At 41.8% G+C, this 18,315-nt stretch overlaps 1 protein-coding gene across 4 annotated transcripts in view; it reads left to right on the plus strand.

Annotated features, from left to right (window-relative positions):
* ZMYND12 (zinc finger MYND-type containing 12) overlaps positions 1 to 18,315 on the plus strand; it is a 34,368-nt gene that overhangs the window by 4,636 nt on the left and 11,417 nt on the right. For 3 of the 4 annotated variants that reach the window (XM_025288955.3, XM_025288957.3, XM_025288956.3), the window contains exons 2-3: positions 7,428 to 7,569; positions 9,017 to 9,188. In XM_025288955.3, the coding sequence (XP_025144740.1) occupies positions 7,428 to 7,569; positions 9,017 to 9,188 (314 nt within the window). Of the gene's footprint in view, positions 1 to 7,427; positions 7,570 to 9,016; positions 9,189 to 18,315 lie in introns of those variants that run through there. The other variant, XM_025288958.3, reaches the window with a different exon arrangement.

An 18,315-nucleotide genomic window follows, 5' to 3' on the forward strand; every position in this document is an offset into this window, starting at 1 on the left:
ACTTGAACAACAATATAAACCAACTAGACCTAACAGACATTTACAGAATACAGAATATATATTCTTCTCAAATGCATGTGGAACATTCTCCAGGGTAGACCAAATACATACAAGAATCTCAGTAAATTTATAAGGATTGAAAATATGCAAAATATGTTCTTCAACCACAATGGAATGAAATTAGTCAATAACAGAAGGAAATTTGGGAAATATTTGAATACATAGAAATAATACACTCAAACAACCAGTGGGTCAAAGAAGAAACCACATGAGAAATTAAAAAATGCTTTGAAATGAAATGAGAACAAAAACACAACATGCTAAAACTGATGGGATGCAGTAAAAGCAGTACCTAGAAGGAAATTCATAGCTGTAAACAAATACTCTAAAAAAGAAGGAAGATCGCAAATCAATAACCTAGTCTTACATTTTAAGAACTAAGAGAAAGAAGAGCAAAATCAACCCAAAACTAGCAGAAGGAGGGAAATAGTGCAGATTACAGCAAAGATAAATGAAATAGAAAATAGTGAAGTGAAATCACTCAGTCGTGTCCAACTCTTTGCATTGTAGCCTGCCAGGCTCCTCCATCCATGGGATTTTCCAGGCAAGAATACTGGAGTGGGTTGCTATTTCCTTCTCCAGGGGATCTTCCCAACCCAGGGTTCGAACCTGGGTCTCCCACACTGTAGGCTGACTCTTTACCGTCTGAGCGAAATAGAAAATAGGAAAACAATAAACAGAATTAACAAAACCAAAAGTTGTTTAAAATGGTTGAAATTGACAAAACTTTAGCTAGACTGACCAAGAAAAGAAGAATCAAATTACTAAAATCGGAAAATTAAAGTGGAGACGTTGCTACTAACTTTGCAGAAATAAAAGGAGTTATAAGAGAATACTACATACAATTGTATGCCAACAAATTTGAAAACCTAGATGAAATATATTCCTAATAAGACACAAACTATTGAAACTGACTCAAGAAGAAATAGAATATCTGAGTAGATCTATAATTAAAGAAATTTAGCTAAGTAATTAAAAAGAAAAGCTTTTCACAAAGTAAGCCCAGAACAATTTCACTGGTGAATTCTATCAAATATTTAAAGAAGTGTTAACAATTCTTCACAAACCCTTCTGAAAAAATTAGAAGAGGAGGGAATAGTTTCCAACTAGTTTTATGAGGCCAGTGTTATCCTAACACCAAAACCAGAGAAAAACATCAAAACCACAGACCAATACCTCTTATGATACAAATACAGAAATCCTTTCCAAAATACTAGCAGACCAAATCCAGCAGAATATAAAAAGAATTATATATCATGACCAAGCAGAATTTCTCCTGGGAATTCAAAGTTTGTTCAACATAAAAGTATCAATCAATATACAACATCATCTTAACCGAATAAAGGACAAAAATCACATAATCATCCCAATAGATACAGAAAAAACATTTGGCAAAATCCAATTCCTTTATGATAAAAACACTTAACAAAATTCCTGGGTTGGGAAGATCTGCTGGAGACGGGATAGGCTACCCACTGCAGTATTCTTGGGCTTCCCATGTGGCTCAGCTGGTGAAGAATTTGCCTGCAATGTGGGAGACCTGGGTTTAATCCCTGGGTTGGGAAGATCCCCTGGAGAGGGGAAAGGCTATCCACTCTGGTATTATGGCCTGGCAAATTCCATGGACTGTATAGTCCATGGGGTCGCAAAGAGTTGGACATGACTGAGTGACTTTCACTAAAAAAATGGGAATAGAAATGAACTTTCGTAACTTGGTAAAGAGTATCCATAAAAGAACCGTAGTGAAACACAACAGTAACATCATACTTAATAGTCAAAGACAGTAAGTTTTCCCCTCTAAAATCAGAAATGAGGCAAGATGTCACTTTCATTACTTTTTTTCCACATTGAACTAGAGGTTCTAGCTGGGGCAGTTGGGGAAGACAATGAAATAAAAAGTATCCAGCTTGGAAACAAAGGAGTAAAAGTATGATCTTTATATAGAGAAACCCCTCACACAAAAAAGCAAGATTATAGGATATAAAATCAATGTGCAAAAATCAGCTATATTTCTGTACACTAGCAAGGCACAATCTGAAAATGACATTAAGACAATGGTTCCACTTACAATATCACTTTAAATAAAGGAATAAATTTAATCATAGAAGTACAAGACATACACTGGAAAAATACAAAATATTGTTGAATAAAACTAAACAAAACCTAAATAAATGGAAAGATATTTCACAGACAGGAAGACTTAATATGAAATAGTTTCCCAGGTGACTCAGACGATAAAGAATCCACCTGCAATGCAGGACACCCAGCTTCCATCCCTGGGTGGGAATTATCCCCTGGAGAAGGACCTGGCAACCCTCTCCAGCATTCTTGCCTGGGAAATCCCATGGACAAAGGAGCCTGGTGAGCTACAGTCTGTGGCGTTGCAAGATCAGACACAGCTTAGTGACTAAACCACCACCACCCCCACCACCACCACCACAGATTCAATGCAATCCCTGTAAAATTTCTAACCATCATTTTTGCATTAATGGACACTCTGATCCTAAAATGTATATGAAAACGAAAGGGACCTAAAATAGCTAAAACAATCTCAAAAAAGAGCAAAGTTGGAAAACTCATACTTCTAAATTTCAATATTTACTGCAAAGCTACAGAAATACAGTATGATACTGGCATAAGGATAGACATATAGATTGATGGAATATAATTGAGAGTCCAGAAATAAGCACATACATCTATGCATGTTAAGTCACTTCAGTCATGTCCAACTCCTTGTGACCCTATGGATTGTAGCCCACCAGGCTCCTCTGTCCACAGAATTATCCAGGCAAGAATACTGGAGTGGCTTGCCATGCCCTCCTGCAGGGGATCTTCCCAACCCTAGAAAAGAACCTGGGTCTCTTATGTCTCCTGAATTGGGAGGCAGATTCTTTACCACTAGCGCCACCTGGGAAGCCCACATACATCTATGGTCGATAGATTTTCTTTTTTTTTTTTCAGTTTTTTTTAATCAAAATACAGTTGATATACAATAGTACGTATGTTCCAGGTGTATAATACGGTGTTTCACAATTGTTAAAGGTTATACTCCATTTATAGTTCTATAAAATATTGGCTATATTCCCTGTGCTGTACAATATATCCTTGCACCATATTTTATACATAATAGTTTGTTCGTCTTAACTACATACTCCTGTATTGTTCCCCCTCCCCTCTCCCTAACGGCAACCACTAGTTTGTTCTCTGTATCTGTGACTCTGCTTCTTTTTGTTATATTCACTAGTTTTGTATTTTTTAGATTCCACATATAATTGACATTTTACAGTATTTGTCTTTTTCTGACTTATTTCACTTAGTATAATACCTTCCAAATCCATCCATATTGCTACAATTGGCAAAATATCATTCTTTTTAACTAAGCAGTATTCCAGTGTGTGCGTGTGTGTCTGTGTGTGTGTGTGTGTGTCTGTGTGTGTCTGTGTCTGTGTCTGTGTATACCTGCTAGGCTCCTGTCCATGGGATTCTCCAGGCAGGAATACTGGAGTGGGTGACCATGACCTCCTCCAGGGGCTCTTCTCAACCCAAGGATCAAACCCATGTCTCTTTACGTATCCTGCATTGATTAGCAAGTAGGTTCTTTACCACTATCACCACCTGGGAAGTGTGTGTGTGTGTGTGTGTGTGTATGCATGTATCTTTTCAAATGAATGTTCTTGGGTATATACCCAGCAGTGGAATTGCTGGATAATATAGTAACTCTACTTTTTAGTTTTTTGAATTTTCCGTACCATTTTCCACAGTGGCTATACCAATTTACATTTCTACTAACAGTGTGTAAGTTTCCCTTTCTACACATACTTGCCAACATTAGTTATTTGTGTTCTTTTTTGATGATAGCCATTAGAACAGGTGTGAGGTGCTATCTCACTGCTGTTTTGATTTACATTTAACTAAGGTCTGTCTAGTCAAAGCTATGGTTTTTCCAGTAGTCATGTATGGATGTAAGAGTTGGACTATAAAGAAAGCTGAGTGCTGAAAAAGTGATGCTTTTGAGCTGTGGTGTTGGAGAAGACTCTTGAGAGTCCCTTGGCTTGCAAGGAGATCCAACCAGTCCATCCTAAAGGAAATCAGTCCTGAATATTCATTGGAAGGACTGATGCTGAAGCTGAAACTCTGATACTTTGGCTACCTAATGTGAAGAACTGACTCCTAGGAAAAGACCCTGATGCTGGGAAAGATTGAAGGCAGGAGAAGGGGGTGACAGAGGGTAAGGTGGTTGGATGGCATCACCAACTCAATGGACATGATTTTGAGTAAAGTCCGGGAGTTGGTGATGGACAGGGAGGCCTGGCGTGCTACAGTCCATGGGGTTGCAAAGAGTTGGACATGACTGAGCGACTGAACTGAACTGAATGATGAACAATATTGAGTATCTTTTCATCTGCCTATTGGCCATCTGCATGTCCTCTTTAACCATAGCTTTGACTAGACTTAAAGCTCAACATTCAGAAAACTAAGATCATGGCATCTGGTCCCATCACTTCATGGCAAATAGATGGGGAAACAGTGGAAACAGTGTCAGACTTTATTTTTGGGGGCTCCAAAATCACTGCAGATGGTGATTCCAGCCATGAAATTAAAAGATGCTTACTCCTTGGAAGGAAAGTTATGACCAACCTAGATAGTATATTCAAAAGCAGAGACATTACTTTGCCAACAAAGGTCCGTCTAGTCAAGGCTATGGTTTTTCCAGTAGTCATGTATGGATGTGAGAGTTGGACTGTGAAGAAACCTGAGCGCCGAGGAATTGATGCTTTTGAACTGTGGTGTTGGAGAAGACTCTTGAGAGTCCCTTGGACTGCAAGGAGATCCAACCAGTCCATTCTGAAGGAGATCAGCCCTGGGTGTTCTTTGGAAGGAATGATGCTAAAGCTGAAACTCCAGTCCTTTGGCCACCTGATGCGAAGAGTTGACTCATTGGAAAAGACTCTGATGCTGGGAGGGATTGGGGGCAGGAGGAGAAGGGGATGACAGAGGATGAGATGGCTGGATGACATCACCGACTCGATGGACATGAGTTTGAGTGAACTCTGGGAGTTGGTAATGGACAGGGAGGCCTGGCATGCTGCAATTCATGGGGTCGCAAAGAGTTGGACACGACTGAGCGACTGAACTGAAATGAACTGAACTGATGTCCTCTTTGGAAATATATTTACTCAGTCCTTCTGCCTATTTTTAAATTGGGTTGTTTTTTGATGTTAAATTGTTTAAGTTATTTATATATGATGGATATTAACCCCTTATTGGGCTTCCCTGGTGGCTCAGATGGTAAAGTGTCTGCGTGCAATGCGGGAGACCTGGGTTCGATCCCTGGGTTGGGATCCCCTATTGGTCACATAATTTGCAAATATTTTCTTCTCTTCATTAGGTTGTATTTTAATTTAGTCAATGGTTTCCTTTACTGTGCAAAAGCTTGTAAGTATCATTAGGTCTCATTTGTTTATTTTTGCTTTTATTTCCTTTGCTTTAGGAAAGAGATCCAAAGAAAAATATTGCTACAATTTATGTTAGAGAGTATTCTGCCTGTTTTCCTCTAGGACCTTTTTGGTTTCTGATCTTACATCCATTTTGAGTCTATTTTGTATATGGTGGTGGTGGTGGTGTTCAGCTGCTCAGTCATGTCTGACTCTGACCCCACGGACTGTGGCATGCCAGGTTTCCCTGTCCTTCACTATCTCCCGGAGTTTTCTCACACTCAAGGCTATTGAGTTGGTGATGCCATCGAATCATCTCATCCTCTGTTACCCTCTTCTCCTGCCCTCAGTCTTTCCCAGCATCAGGGTCATTTCTAATGAGTCAACTCTTTGCATCAGGTGCCCAAAGTATTGGAGCTTCAGCTTCAGCATCAGTCCTTCCAATGAATATTCAGGGTAAATTTCCTTTAGGATTGACTGGTTTGATCTCCTTGCAGCCCAAGGGACTCTCAGGAGTCTTCTCCAACACCATACTTCAACGACATCAGTTCTTCAGTGCTTAGCTTTCTTTATGGTCCTCACACAACTCTCTCACATCTGTACATGTGACTACTGGAAAAACCATAGCTTTGACGATGTAAGACCTTTGTCAGCAAAGTGATGGCAAGGACTGTCTATTTTTAACATGCTGTCTACATTTGTCATTGCTTTTCTTCCAAGGAGCAAGCATCTTAATTTCATGGATTTCATAGCTGCAGTCACCTGCAGAGTTAGGGGCCAGAAAAGCAAACAGTTACAGATTACAGATTAGGAACAATTGCAATAAAAACTAGGAATGTTCAGGCCTGCTCACTGTTCTCTTTTTCTTCTTCATTCTCAGGAAAATGAAAGAAAAACTCATTCCTCTTTTTCCTTTTCACTGAAACAGGAGTCATTCATAGAGGAAATTGTGTAAGGAATGGGAGGGAATTTCCTAGTGGTCCAGTGGTTTGTTACTTTCCCTGTCCCTTCCCTGGGCTCTGGTGGCCCAGTGGCGCTTTCCTTGGTTGGGGAATTTAGATCCTGCAGGCTGCATGGTGTGGCCATTTAAAAAAATAAAAGGAAGGGGAGTGGACTCTCTGTCGAAGTCCTGTCCAATAGAATGTTTCTGTAGTGATGCAAACGTTCTATATTTGTGCTGTCCAATTAAGTGTTTAAAAAATATTAAATATGCACATAAAACAGTCAGAAAAGCCGTAAACTAAACTGCCACAAGGCTGTTCTCTGGAGAGCTAAAATATACTGGCTTTGGAATACAGGCCTAGAGTAGCTACTTACTCTCCATACCCATTCTTCCTTACCTTTAAAAATATAAATTTTGTTTGTTTGTTTGCAAAAAGTTGAACAGTTACTTGTGAGACCACCTGTTGCGCCACTAGGATTGGAGGAGATTCACAGTGTGTTCCATGCGAATGCCACCACCCCCCCTCCCCAGCACAGAAGACGCAAATGGTGCTCTTCCCAGCCACGCCCCAGCTGTAAGGAAAGTGTCTCCAAGAGCCTCATGAGAGGCTCGCTCCTTTCCCTAAGAAAAAGATCCTTTAATTCATCAGCTTCAGTGTTCAGATATTTTGAAAATGACCTTAGACCAATACAGTGTTAACGTTGTCTTTGTTGTTATTAATGAAGAAGAAAAGCGGAATAGCTACAGCATCACCACCTAAGGGCCTGCAGAAATATCCTCCCACCACTCCTCCCACACACCCCTGGTCTTTACACCACCCAGTCACCATGTGAAGGAAGAGCAAGTTGTGTCAGAAATGGCTTTGGGCTCCCTGCCTGGTCTGTGTTGAGCTTACTCTTCTAGTCCCTAGGGCCCGGCCAGCAGTAGGGCCAGGAGAATCTGCGGTCAAGCCCTAGGTAGAGATAACGAAGTCATGTTTCCATTGTCAGTGGTGTGGTTCATCAAAGAGCTGATTGGGGCAGCATCCACGAGAAGATATGCCAGCTCCTGATTCCCCTGCGCACCTCCATGCCCTTCTACAACTCGGAGGAAGAACGGCAGCATGGCCTGCAGCAGCTGCAGCAGCGGCAGGTAGGGCCTGTGGGACGCTGCAGGTTTAAGTCAGGGGTGCAGCACAGCGGCCCCAGCGAAAGGGCGGACTGTGCAAGGCCACTGAACTGCAACCTCCGAAGGCAGAGGTGTGGTTTTACGTCTTTATGCCCTCAATTCCATTCAGTCAGTTCTCCGCAAATTTGCTGAATCACTGCAATATTAGTTTCCTAGAGCTGCTGCCGTTACCAAGTACCACAGATGGGGGGCTTGAACAACAGAAATTTATTTTCTCACAGTTCTGGAGGCTGGAAGGCCAAGATCGACAGTAGGTTGTCAGCAGGGTTGATTTCTTCTGAGGCCTCTCCCCTTGGCTTGCAGACGGCCGCCTTCTGGCTGTGTCCTCCTGTGGTCTTTCCTCTGTGTGCACACGTCCCTCGTGTCCAAATTTCCTCCCCTAATAAAGCCACCACTAGATTGGATTAGGAGATACCCCATTACCTCATTTTAATTTGATTGCCTCTTTAAAAAGCCCTATCTCCAAATGCAGTCCCATTCTGAGGTACTAGAGGTTGGCTCCATCATATGAATTTTGGGGACTTCTCTGGTGGTCCATTTGTTAAGACTTTGCCTCTCAATACAGGAGGTACATGTTTGATCCCTGGTCAGGGAATTAAGTTCCTGCATGCCTCATGGCCAAAAAAAAAAAAAAATGTAAAACAGAAGCAATATTGTAACAAATTCAATAAAGGCTATAAAAATGGTCCACATCAAAAAAAAAATCTTTAAAAACCTTATGAATTTTGGGGTTACAAAATTCAGCCATAGCTCCCTAACATGCTAAGTATTGTGATAAGAGCCTAGGCACATAGTAGAAGGTCAAGAAATGATGTATGAATATACTAGTTAATAAATAAAGGAGATTGAGAAAATTATTATTATGGCATTGAGAGCACCTCATTTATTCTGAAAAAATAATGCTTTATAAGCCATAAATCTCAAAAGATTCATTGATTTTAGTATAGTGACACTTTGAGAGCGGCCTTAGAATGATGACGAGTCAGTTATTTCTAATATTAGCTAAGCAGGATAATTCCAGAAGGAAAAATATGTTTGTCTCAAGATTAACTCAGAAAGGCAGAAAGTTTTTAACTGTCCTGAAACATTACAGTTTTGCTAAACTAAAATTTTATTAAGAACATAATAATATTCATTTAATAATTTTATATTGAGCACTCATTTATACTAAGTACTGACCTATGATGAAAAGATCCTTGTCCCTGGACCTTTGATCGTCACAGGAACTCACAGTCCAGAGTATTCCTTTCTAATCACCTATTTTGGGTCTCAAGTCCACCTCAATGTGGGCAGGCTCACTATGGCATCTTGACCAGGTTGTTAGGTGTTGCCCTTATCTCCAGGGGTACCTACAACCACCATTACCTTTTACCCTTAGATGTCTCAGATAGCCTCATTTTTTCTTCCACAGAAGCATTTGATTGAACTCTGCTACACCGTTGCCCAGAAATATATCTTTGAAGGAAAACATGAAGATGCTGTCCCGGCAGCTTTGCACTCTCTTCGCTTTCGCATGAATGTGCACGGCCTGAGTTCAGTTGAGCTAGTGCCTGCTTACTTGCTGTTGGCTGAAGCCAGCCTTGGTAAGTGAAGCTGACTAGAGACCCCCTGGAACCAGTAAGAAGTGCTATATTGAGTCATGATGGTGGTGGTTTAGTAACTAAGTCCTGCCCAACTTTTGCGACCCCATGAACTGTAGCCCACCTGTGGGCTACAGAGAGACTACAGAATTGTAGTCTCCTGTGTCCATGGGATTTTCCAGGCAAGAATACTGGAGTTGGTTGCCATTTCCTTTTCCAGAGGATCTTCCCAACCCAGGGATCAAATCCACATCTTCTGCATTGCAGGCAATCTCCTGCATTGTAGGCAGATTCTTTACTGCTGAGCCACCAGGTAAGTCCATATTAGGTCATATTAATGGCCAAAATGTCCAGCTCTGGCAATGGCACCAAGACACATTTTGTGGAAGAATGGGATTGCTGTAAAGTTTGGTACAAGGTGGGGAAGGAGATGTCATGGACTTTTGGTTATAACTGACTCAAATCCATGCTAGCTGGCCTTAGCGAAAGGAGGAAATTTATTAGGACGCTGGAGTGTCCTAAAGAAAGGGAGGCTTTGTGAGATACTAGACTCTGAATGCTATAAGAAGCCAAGGCTAGTGCTGTTTCTCTCTCTTGGGTCTTGTCTCTGTTTCTCTCTGCATTCTGCTTTATTTTCCATCTCTACAGACAAGCTTTTTCTACCCTCTGCTTACTGCAGAAGACAGCTACCTCAAAATATCATATGTAGCTGAATTTACATTGAATTTACACATCCTCCAGGTTCAAGGTGGGTAACAGAAACTAATTAGCATATAATTTCCAGTGTTAAATTCCTGAAAAAAATAATCGTGTTGACTCAGCTCGAGTGTGGTATCCATCTGTATCTACCTTTGTGTTGGAGTCACACAGTTCAGACAAAATTAGGAACCTGCTCCTACTGACGGGAGAGGCGATTCTGAGAGCAGCGAGCACAGACTTAGCAGACAGCACCCAGGGTGGTTACTACAAGAGGGGAATTAGCATTTTCGAGGGGGATGAACATTTTTGAGCGTCTACAGCATTTTAGGTACTGTTTGGTTGTTCAGTCAATAAGTCTCATTTCCGACTCTTTGTGACCTCATGGACTGTGGCATGCCGGGCTCCTCTGTCCTCCACTATCTCCCCGAGTTTGCTCAGATTCATGTCCACTGAGTTGGTGATGCTATCTAACCATTTTATCCTCTGCTGCCCTCTTCTCCTTTTGCCTTCAATACTGTACTACTGCTTTGTATATCTCAGCAGCCATTATTTTTTTTTTTTTAAACTTTTAAAAAAGTAAAACTGTTGGAAATACTATAAAGGACTTTCCCCCTAAGCTATCTGAGAGTAAGCTGCTTACCTGACGCCCTATGCCTTGACTACTTCAGTGTGCATTTCCTACAAAGATGTCTCCTTCATAACCACAGCACAGTCATTATCGACGATTGTCTACTAAGCAGACCCCATTCAGCTTTTTCCAATTGTCTCAATCACATTTTTATAGCAAAACGACAGAGCTCAGAATCACAGTCTCATTTTGTTGCCTCGGCTCTTTAGTCTCCTTCATGCTGGAATAGTTTCTCAAGCTTTCCTTGATGTTTACCATGTTGACACTTTTAACGATTAAAGGCCAATTGTTTTATAAAATGTCCTTCAATTTGAGTTTTTCTGATGTTTCTTCATGACTGGACTCAGTGATGTCTTTGGCAAGAATATCACAGAAATGATGCTGTATTCTTCTCATCCCATCCTAGAAGTTGGCACGTATTTTTAGTTTGTTCCATTATTGATGATGTTCAAGTTACTTTATTAAGGTGGTATCTGTCAGGCTTCTTCTCTGTAAAGTTACTTTTTCCTCTCTTTGCAATCGATAAGTTATAGAGAGGTATTTGAAACTATATAAATATCCCATTCCTCAACAAACTTTCAGTGAATATATTTATTTATATCACCATAGACCTTAGTTTTCCTATTGTATTTAATGGGTTACAATCCATTAGTATCTTTTGATGTTCAAACTGTCCTTGATTTGGCAAGTGGCAGCCCATCACACTGGCTTCTGTGTTTCCTTGACACATCCCCATTGTTCTCTTTCTTTCTTTCTTGTTTGTTTTTTGGGAAGTTGTATGTGTGCGTGTGTGTGGCTGTGAGGCTTGCAGGATCTTAGTTCCCTGACTAGAGATAGAACCTGTGCCCTCAGCAGAGAAAGCATGGAATCCATAGCCCTGCAAAGTGAAAGTGAAAGTGTTAGTTGCTCAGCAGTGTCCGATTCTTTGCAACCCATGGACTGTAGCTCACCCGGCTCTTTTATCCATAGGGTTTTTCAGGCAAGAGTATTGGAGTGGGTTGCCATGCCTTTCTCCAGGGGATCTTCCTGACCCAGGAACTGAATCAGGGTCTCCTGCATTGCCGGCAGATTCTTTACTATCTGAGCCATCAGAGAAGTCCCCCATTAGCACTGAACTGCCAGGGAATTCCCTCCCCATTGTTCTTTGATCACTTTTCCTGCTTTCTGGAACCTATCTGCAAAGAGCCTTGATTTCTTTTAGTGGAAAATGGAATTTAGAAGCCATGAATTGTGCACTAGACATACTCATTGCTAGTGAGGTATGGCTATTCCCAGGCTTCTCAGTGGACAGTATTAGGAAATATATGTATGATAATGTGTATATGAATTGATGCTTTTGAACTGTGGTGTTGGAGAGGACTCTTGCAAGTCCCCTGGACTGCAAGGAGATCCAACCAGTCCATCCTAAAGGAGATCAGTCCTGGGTGTTCACTAGAAGGACTGATGCTGAAGCTGAAACTCCGGTAATTTGACCACCTCATGCTAAGAGTTGACTCATTAGAAAAGACCCTGATGCTGGGAGGGATTGGGGGTAGGAGGAGAAGGGGATGACAGAGGATGAGATGGCTGGATGGCATCACTGACTTGATGCATATGAGTTTGGGTAAACTCCGGGAGCTGGTGATAGACAGGGAGGCCTGGCATGCTGTGGTTCATGCGGTTGCAAAGAGTTGGACACGATTGAGCGACTGAACTGAACTGAATGTGTATATGTATATACACATTATTTCTAAATCTCTTTATCTCTCTCTCTCTACATCTGTTTCTATACATGATCTTGGGCCCCTAGGACTACATTTAAATCCACAGGGTTCAATCTCATTTTCTCCCATTTTATATTTGTAGTTCTCTTCTCTGACGGTGAGAATGTTGGCTTCCATTTTCACTGATGTATCTATATATTTAATCTGTTACCCTGTATGAGTTAACCTCCCATCTCTAATCCTATTCTATCCCCTTCAGATGCCCTCCTCTCCTTTTGTGGGCTCTGACTCCTTATTCTGGGATGCCTCTTCTGCATGGACCCCCTCCTCACTGGTTTGCACTCTGACTCTTCATCCCAGGCCACTTAGCTGCAAAAATACCCTTTTTACCCTGCTTTGGTCCATCCCCATTCTGGCCTGTCCCTCCTCCATAAGTAGTGGAAGACTGCTGGACAAGAACATACAGCCTAGGCTCTGTTTATCTCTGATACTGACTAGCTATGGAGTATTGGAAAAGTCACCCTAGCGTAAATCCTATCATCTCTCATCTGAATTACTCCCTGCCAACTGACCTCTGCAATCTTTCCTGGCCTCCCTCTAATCTGGTCTCTAAACAAAACGTGACTGACTCACTCCAATAAATAAAGACCAAGTTCCTAAAGCAACCTATGAGCCCATGCTTGGTCCAGCCTTTATGAATTCTCTCACCTCACCTCTCATCTTCTCTCTCCCTTTCAGCTGTGTTGGCCTTCTCTCATTGGCACTGCAATGCTTCCTTGTTCTGGAAGGTTCTTCTCTAGCTACTCTCCCCACTTCTCCTCCCCTCCCCCTCACCTGACTAACTCCTATTCATCCTTCAGAATCAGCTTGAGTCACCACTCCCGTTTAGAACCCTTTCCCAAGCTCCTAGACTGAATCGATTCTTTTTTTGTGTGTGTATGCAGTTAGAAACATCTTTCTTTTTTCTGGGCACTTACCTTGATAATAATTATACATTTGTTGATGGGGCTTCCGTGGTGGCTCAGCGGTAAAGAATCTGCCTGCCAATGCAGGAGATGCGAGGTTGATCCCTGGGTTGGAAAGATCCCCTGGAGAAGGAAATGGCGGCCCATCCCATTTTTCTTGCCTGGAAAATCCCATGGACAGAGAAACCTGGCGGGCTACAGCGTATGGGGTTGCAAGAGAGTCTGACATGACTTAGCAATTAAACAAGAGCAACATTGTTGATGAGCTTATTTAATTCAAGTCCCTCTCCTGCGATCGACCATAAGTTCAGGGAGAACTGGGGCTGTGTATATTCTTACTCATCATAGTGTCTTTACATCCAGAACAGTACTTAGTGTAGAGAAGGCACTCAGAAACCCTCTCACAGGACCTGACACCTAAATGGGAACTATGTAAGCATTTGTTGAACCTGAGTTGTCTTCGCAGGACTGTTTTGAGGATTAAATGAATTTGTGTGTCATGAACATGAAAGTGCTTTGCAAGCAGGAAAGTGCTGTCTAGATGGAAGGTTTCATTATAACTCCCACCATCACTGCTTTATAACCTTGCCAACCTTTTTGGAAGTCTAAATAAATCATGTGCCCCCCACCCCCCCTACATTCCTCTCCCATCTTAGAGATTCCTCCAGACTGGAGTGGAAAAATTATAGGCATTCATCTTTTCTTTTTTTAAGTAAAACTTTGGAATTTTAACCCACTGGAAAATGACATTTTCAGTAACACTTCAAAGAGGAGCCACTTTATTCATCTTCCCTCACTCTAGTCAGCACTTTGGAACTGGGAGAACCTAGGTTTAAATTTCATCTCCTCACTAGTTGTGGGATCCCAGTCATAAGCTTTTTCTTACCTTAGGGCTCTCTTACACATTGCCTGGAATGCTTGTTTCTCCCTCTTACATGGCTGATTCCGTTCAACCTTCAGGCATCTGCTTAAACACCACCTTCTCAGAGATGTCTCCCATAATCATCCAAAAGGCAGGTTTCTCCCTGCCTTTTTTGATAACCGTACACTACTGAAGCGACTTAGCAGCAGCAGCAGCAGCTGTTCATTTCCTTCCTAGCGCTTCACTTTTTGTTTCTTTATTGTGTAATGATTTCACTGGACGGTAAACTCCTTAAGGTCAGGACTGCAGCATGCACTGAGCATCTGGCAGACTGGTAGCCACTGGACAGATCTGATGAACTTAGATTAACTGAAGGCATGCAGTTTCCTTCTCTGATATTTCTTTTGCAGGGTTGTTTGCGGATGTAATCACAGATGCAGGTGGCCTCGCCTGGTGGAAGGCCAGTGGAAGGCATAGCGTAAAGCAGGCCCTCAGTAAACGCTGATTCCTTTTTCTTCCCCTGGGCGCTTCCCAGCCACACCTTTGAATCATCCGTGACTTTTATTCCGGGCTTCTTTACTTTCAGCACCAAGTCCTGCAAAATCTTCCACTATAATATCTCTTGGATCTGCCACAACCCAACATAAGCCTGCTGTCTCCTCCTTAACTCCCCCAGTTAAGTACCACTTTTCCTTAACTGGCCGTCCTTTCTCTCTCTACTGCGTATACTCTGCAAATTGCCCTGTAGGATAGTCTCCCTTCCTGATGTCTCTGTTACCTCCACTCTATCCCTGCACCTCTCTAGGTAAGCGCTGTATGGAGGAGGGCATGCCTGAGCTCACCCACTCATGGGTCACAGTCTTAATTCCGACCTGCTTGTCACAGCTTGATCTGCTCACCTCATTATATCCTGCTCTCTGAATTTGCAGCCTTGTCCTTTTTTTTTTCTCGCACATACCCTTTTTCCTTTGGTACTGATCCTTGTTTAGATGTGGTTCAGCTTGGCCTAGGGGCCTTCCTTTTCCAGCAATATCTGCGTAAATGAGAAGTGGACGTGAAAAATTTTAATTTTCAATAGATATCAATACTCTCTACCATTTTTTTCCTGAGCTTAAACATCTTAGCTAGATTTCCCAGGTGGCTCAGTGAAGAATCTGCCTGCCACTGCAGGAGACACAGGTTCGATCCCTGGGCTGAGAAGATCCCCTGGAGGAGGCAATGGCAAGCCACTCCAGTATTCTTGCCTGGAAAGTCCCATGGACAGAGGAGCCTGGCGAGCTATAGTCCATGGGGTCCCAAAGAGTCAGACATGACTTAATGACTGAGTACTTATGTATACAAACATCTTAGCTAAGAGTCATTTGCTTCTTTAAATTTGAGAAGGCCTCAGTCTAAAGCTCTTAATTTCTAGACAAAATCCAGTTGGAAAATGTGACATGCCTATTTAATTAACATGAGCCAGGATCCTGGGCCAAGGCTTCTTGATTCTAATGTTTTCCAATTTCAGCGTGAGCATCACTCAGGCAAAATTACTTGCTGCTTCTTGTTGACTGCTTCTTCCTCACCTCTCCTCCAGTAATTTAGTGCCATATGGTTACGACTAGAATAAAGCAGTGCTTACATATGAAGTATGCCTGGGGAGAGGTGCCAAGAACAGAAGGTTGACTTTGGAGGGGTCTGGGTCCTCATCTTCCGACCCTTTACTGATACCATTTCTCCTGCAGCTTTCAGCATATGGAATACTTCATTCCATGTGAGGTCGTGCCTCCTGCTCTGCAGATGCCCTCAGAGTAGTTTTCTGTTCGGTTCTCACAATCTCCCTAGGAGGCAAGCAAGTAGGCAGTAAACTGTTATATATCAAAAGGTTTAGGTGTTGAGAATATCTGACTATCAGAAATAAAGGTGACTTTCACTTAACCATGTGACATGGTTAACCACCAAAATCATTCTAGCTCCTAAATGTTTTTTTTTATTTTCTCCATCCTTATTCACTGCCTTAGTTCTGGCTTCAAGTACTTGCTGGAACTATTTCAAAAGTCTTTGGATGAGTGTTTTACTCTTCCTCTTCCCCTCTGGTCTCTCCTCCACATAGTTCCAGAGGATTCTTCTAAATCTAAATCCAGTTCTTTCTCCCTTTCTGAAATTTCTCTAATTTTTATCCACATGCAGCAAGCTCCTTGGCATGACTTACTAAGCCCTCCATGATCTGTGCCCTGCCTCTTTACTCTCATTCCCTGCCACTCGATTCCTTATACTCTGTGCTCTGGCTTCACAGAAAAATGTATAATTCTCTAAACACAGTATACTACTTCATATCTCTAGGCTTTGCGTATGTGTTCATTCTGCCTGGGATGCCCTCTTTTCTTTATCTGGAAAACATAATCATCTTCCAAGCCTAGCTTAGACTTTTCTATCTTAGCTTGGTTGGTATAAAAAATACCATAGACTGGGTGGCTTAAACAAACATTTATTTCTCACGGTTCTAGAGGCTACAAGCTCAAGATCAAGGTGCCAACAAAGCTGGCATCTGGTAAGAATCCAATTCCTAAGTTGCTGACAGCTGCCTTCTCTTGGTGTATCCTCACAAGGCCAAAAGCGAGATCATCTCTCTCATGTCTCTTCTTGTAAGGGCACTAATCCCATTTATGAGGGCTCTACCCTCATAATCAAATTAACTCCCAGAGGCTCAACTTCCAATTACCATGTCACTGGGGATTAGAGCTCCAATATATGAATTTTGAGGAGACACAAACATTCAGTCCAAAGCACTGACCATGCCTCTCTCCACTCCATTGTCCCCCTCTACCCTATCTGTAGAATTAAACACTTCCCTGGTGGCTCAGTGGTAAAGAATCCATCTGCCAATGCAGGGGATGCAAGAGATGCGTGTTTGATCCCTGGGTTGGGAAGATCCTCTGGAGAAGGAAATGGCAACCCACTACGGTATTCTTGCCTGGGAAATTTCATGGACCTAGGACACTGGTGGGCTATAGTCCATGGGGTCAAAAAAGAGTCAGACACAACTTAGTGACTAAACAATTTTGTTCTACTTGAAAACCTTATAATGTTACTATGATTGCATTTATACTATATTAGGAATATACTACAGATATTATGAATATACTAGTATATATTACAAATATACTAGTGTACTTATTTACACTATGAGCAAAGCTAGTAGTGGTGATGAAATTCCAGCTGAGCTATTTCAAATCCTAAAAGATGATGCTGTTAAAGTGCTGCACTCAATATGTCAGCACATTTGGAAAACTCATCAGTGGCCACAGGACTGGAAAAGGTCAGTTTTCATTCTAACCCCAAAGAAAGGCAGTGCCAAAGAATGTTCAAACTACCACAAAATTTCACTCATCTCACAACTAACAAAGTAATGCTCAAAATTCTCCAAGCCAGGCTTCAACAGTATGTGAACAAGAACTTCCAGAAGTTCAAGCTGGATTTAGAAAAGGCAGAAGAACCAGAAATCAAACTGCCAACACCCACTGGATCATAGAAAAACCAAGACAATTCCAGAAAAACATCTATTTCTGCTTCATTATGCTAAAGCATTTGACTGTGTGGATCAGAAAGAACTGTGCAAAATTCTTAAAACAGATGGGAATACCAGACCACCTTACCTGCCTCCTAAGAAACCTGTATGCAGGTCAAGAAGCAACAGATAGAACTGGTCATAGAACAATGGACTGATTCCAAATTGGGAAAATAGTATGTCAAGGCTAGATTATGGCACCCTGCTTATTTAACTTACAAGCAGAGTACATCATGTGAAATGCCAGGCTAGATGAAACACAAGCTAGAATCAAGATTGCTGGGAGAAATAACCTCATATATGCAGATAACACCACCCTTATGGCAGAAAGTGAAGAACTAAAGAGCCTCTTGATAAAGGTGAAAGAAGAGAGTGAAAAAGCTGGCTTAAAACTCAACATTTAAAACACTAAGATCATGGCATCTGGTCCCATCTCTTCATGGCAAATACATAGGGGAACAATGGAAACAGTGGCAGACTTTACTTTCCTGGGCTTCAAAATCACTTCAGATGGTGACTGCAGCCATGAAATTAGAAGATGCTTGCTCCTTGGAAGAAAAGCTGTGACCAACCTAGACAGCATATTAAAAAGCAGAGGCATTGCCTTGCCAACAAAGGTCTGCTTGGTCAAAGCTATGGTTTTTCCAGTAGTCATGTATGAATGTGAGAGTTGGACCATAAAGAAGGCTGAGCATTGAAGAATTTTTGCTTTTGAACTGTGTGTGG

The sequence above is a fragment of the Bubalus bubalis genome, chromosome 6 (assembly GCF_019923935.1).
Source record: "Bubalus bubalis isolate 160015118507 breed Murrah chromosome 6, NDDB_SH_1, whole genome shotgun sequence".
Lineage (NCBI taxonomy): Eukaryota > Metazoa > Chordata > Mammalia > Artiodactyla > Bovidae > Bubalus > Bubalus bubalis.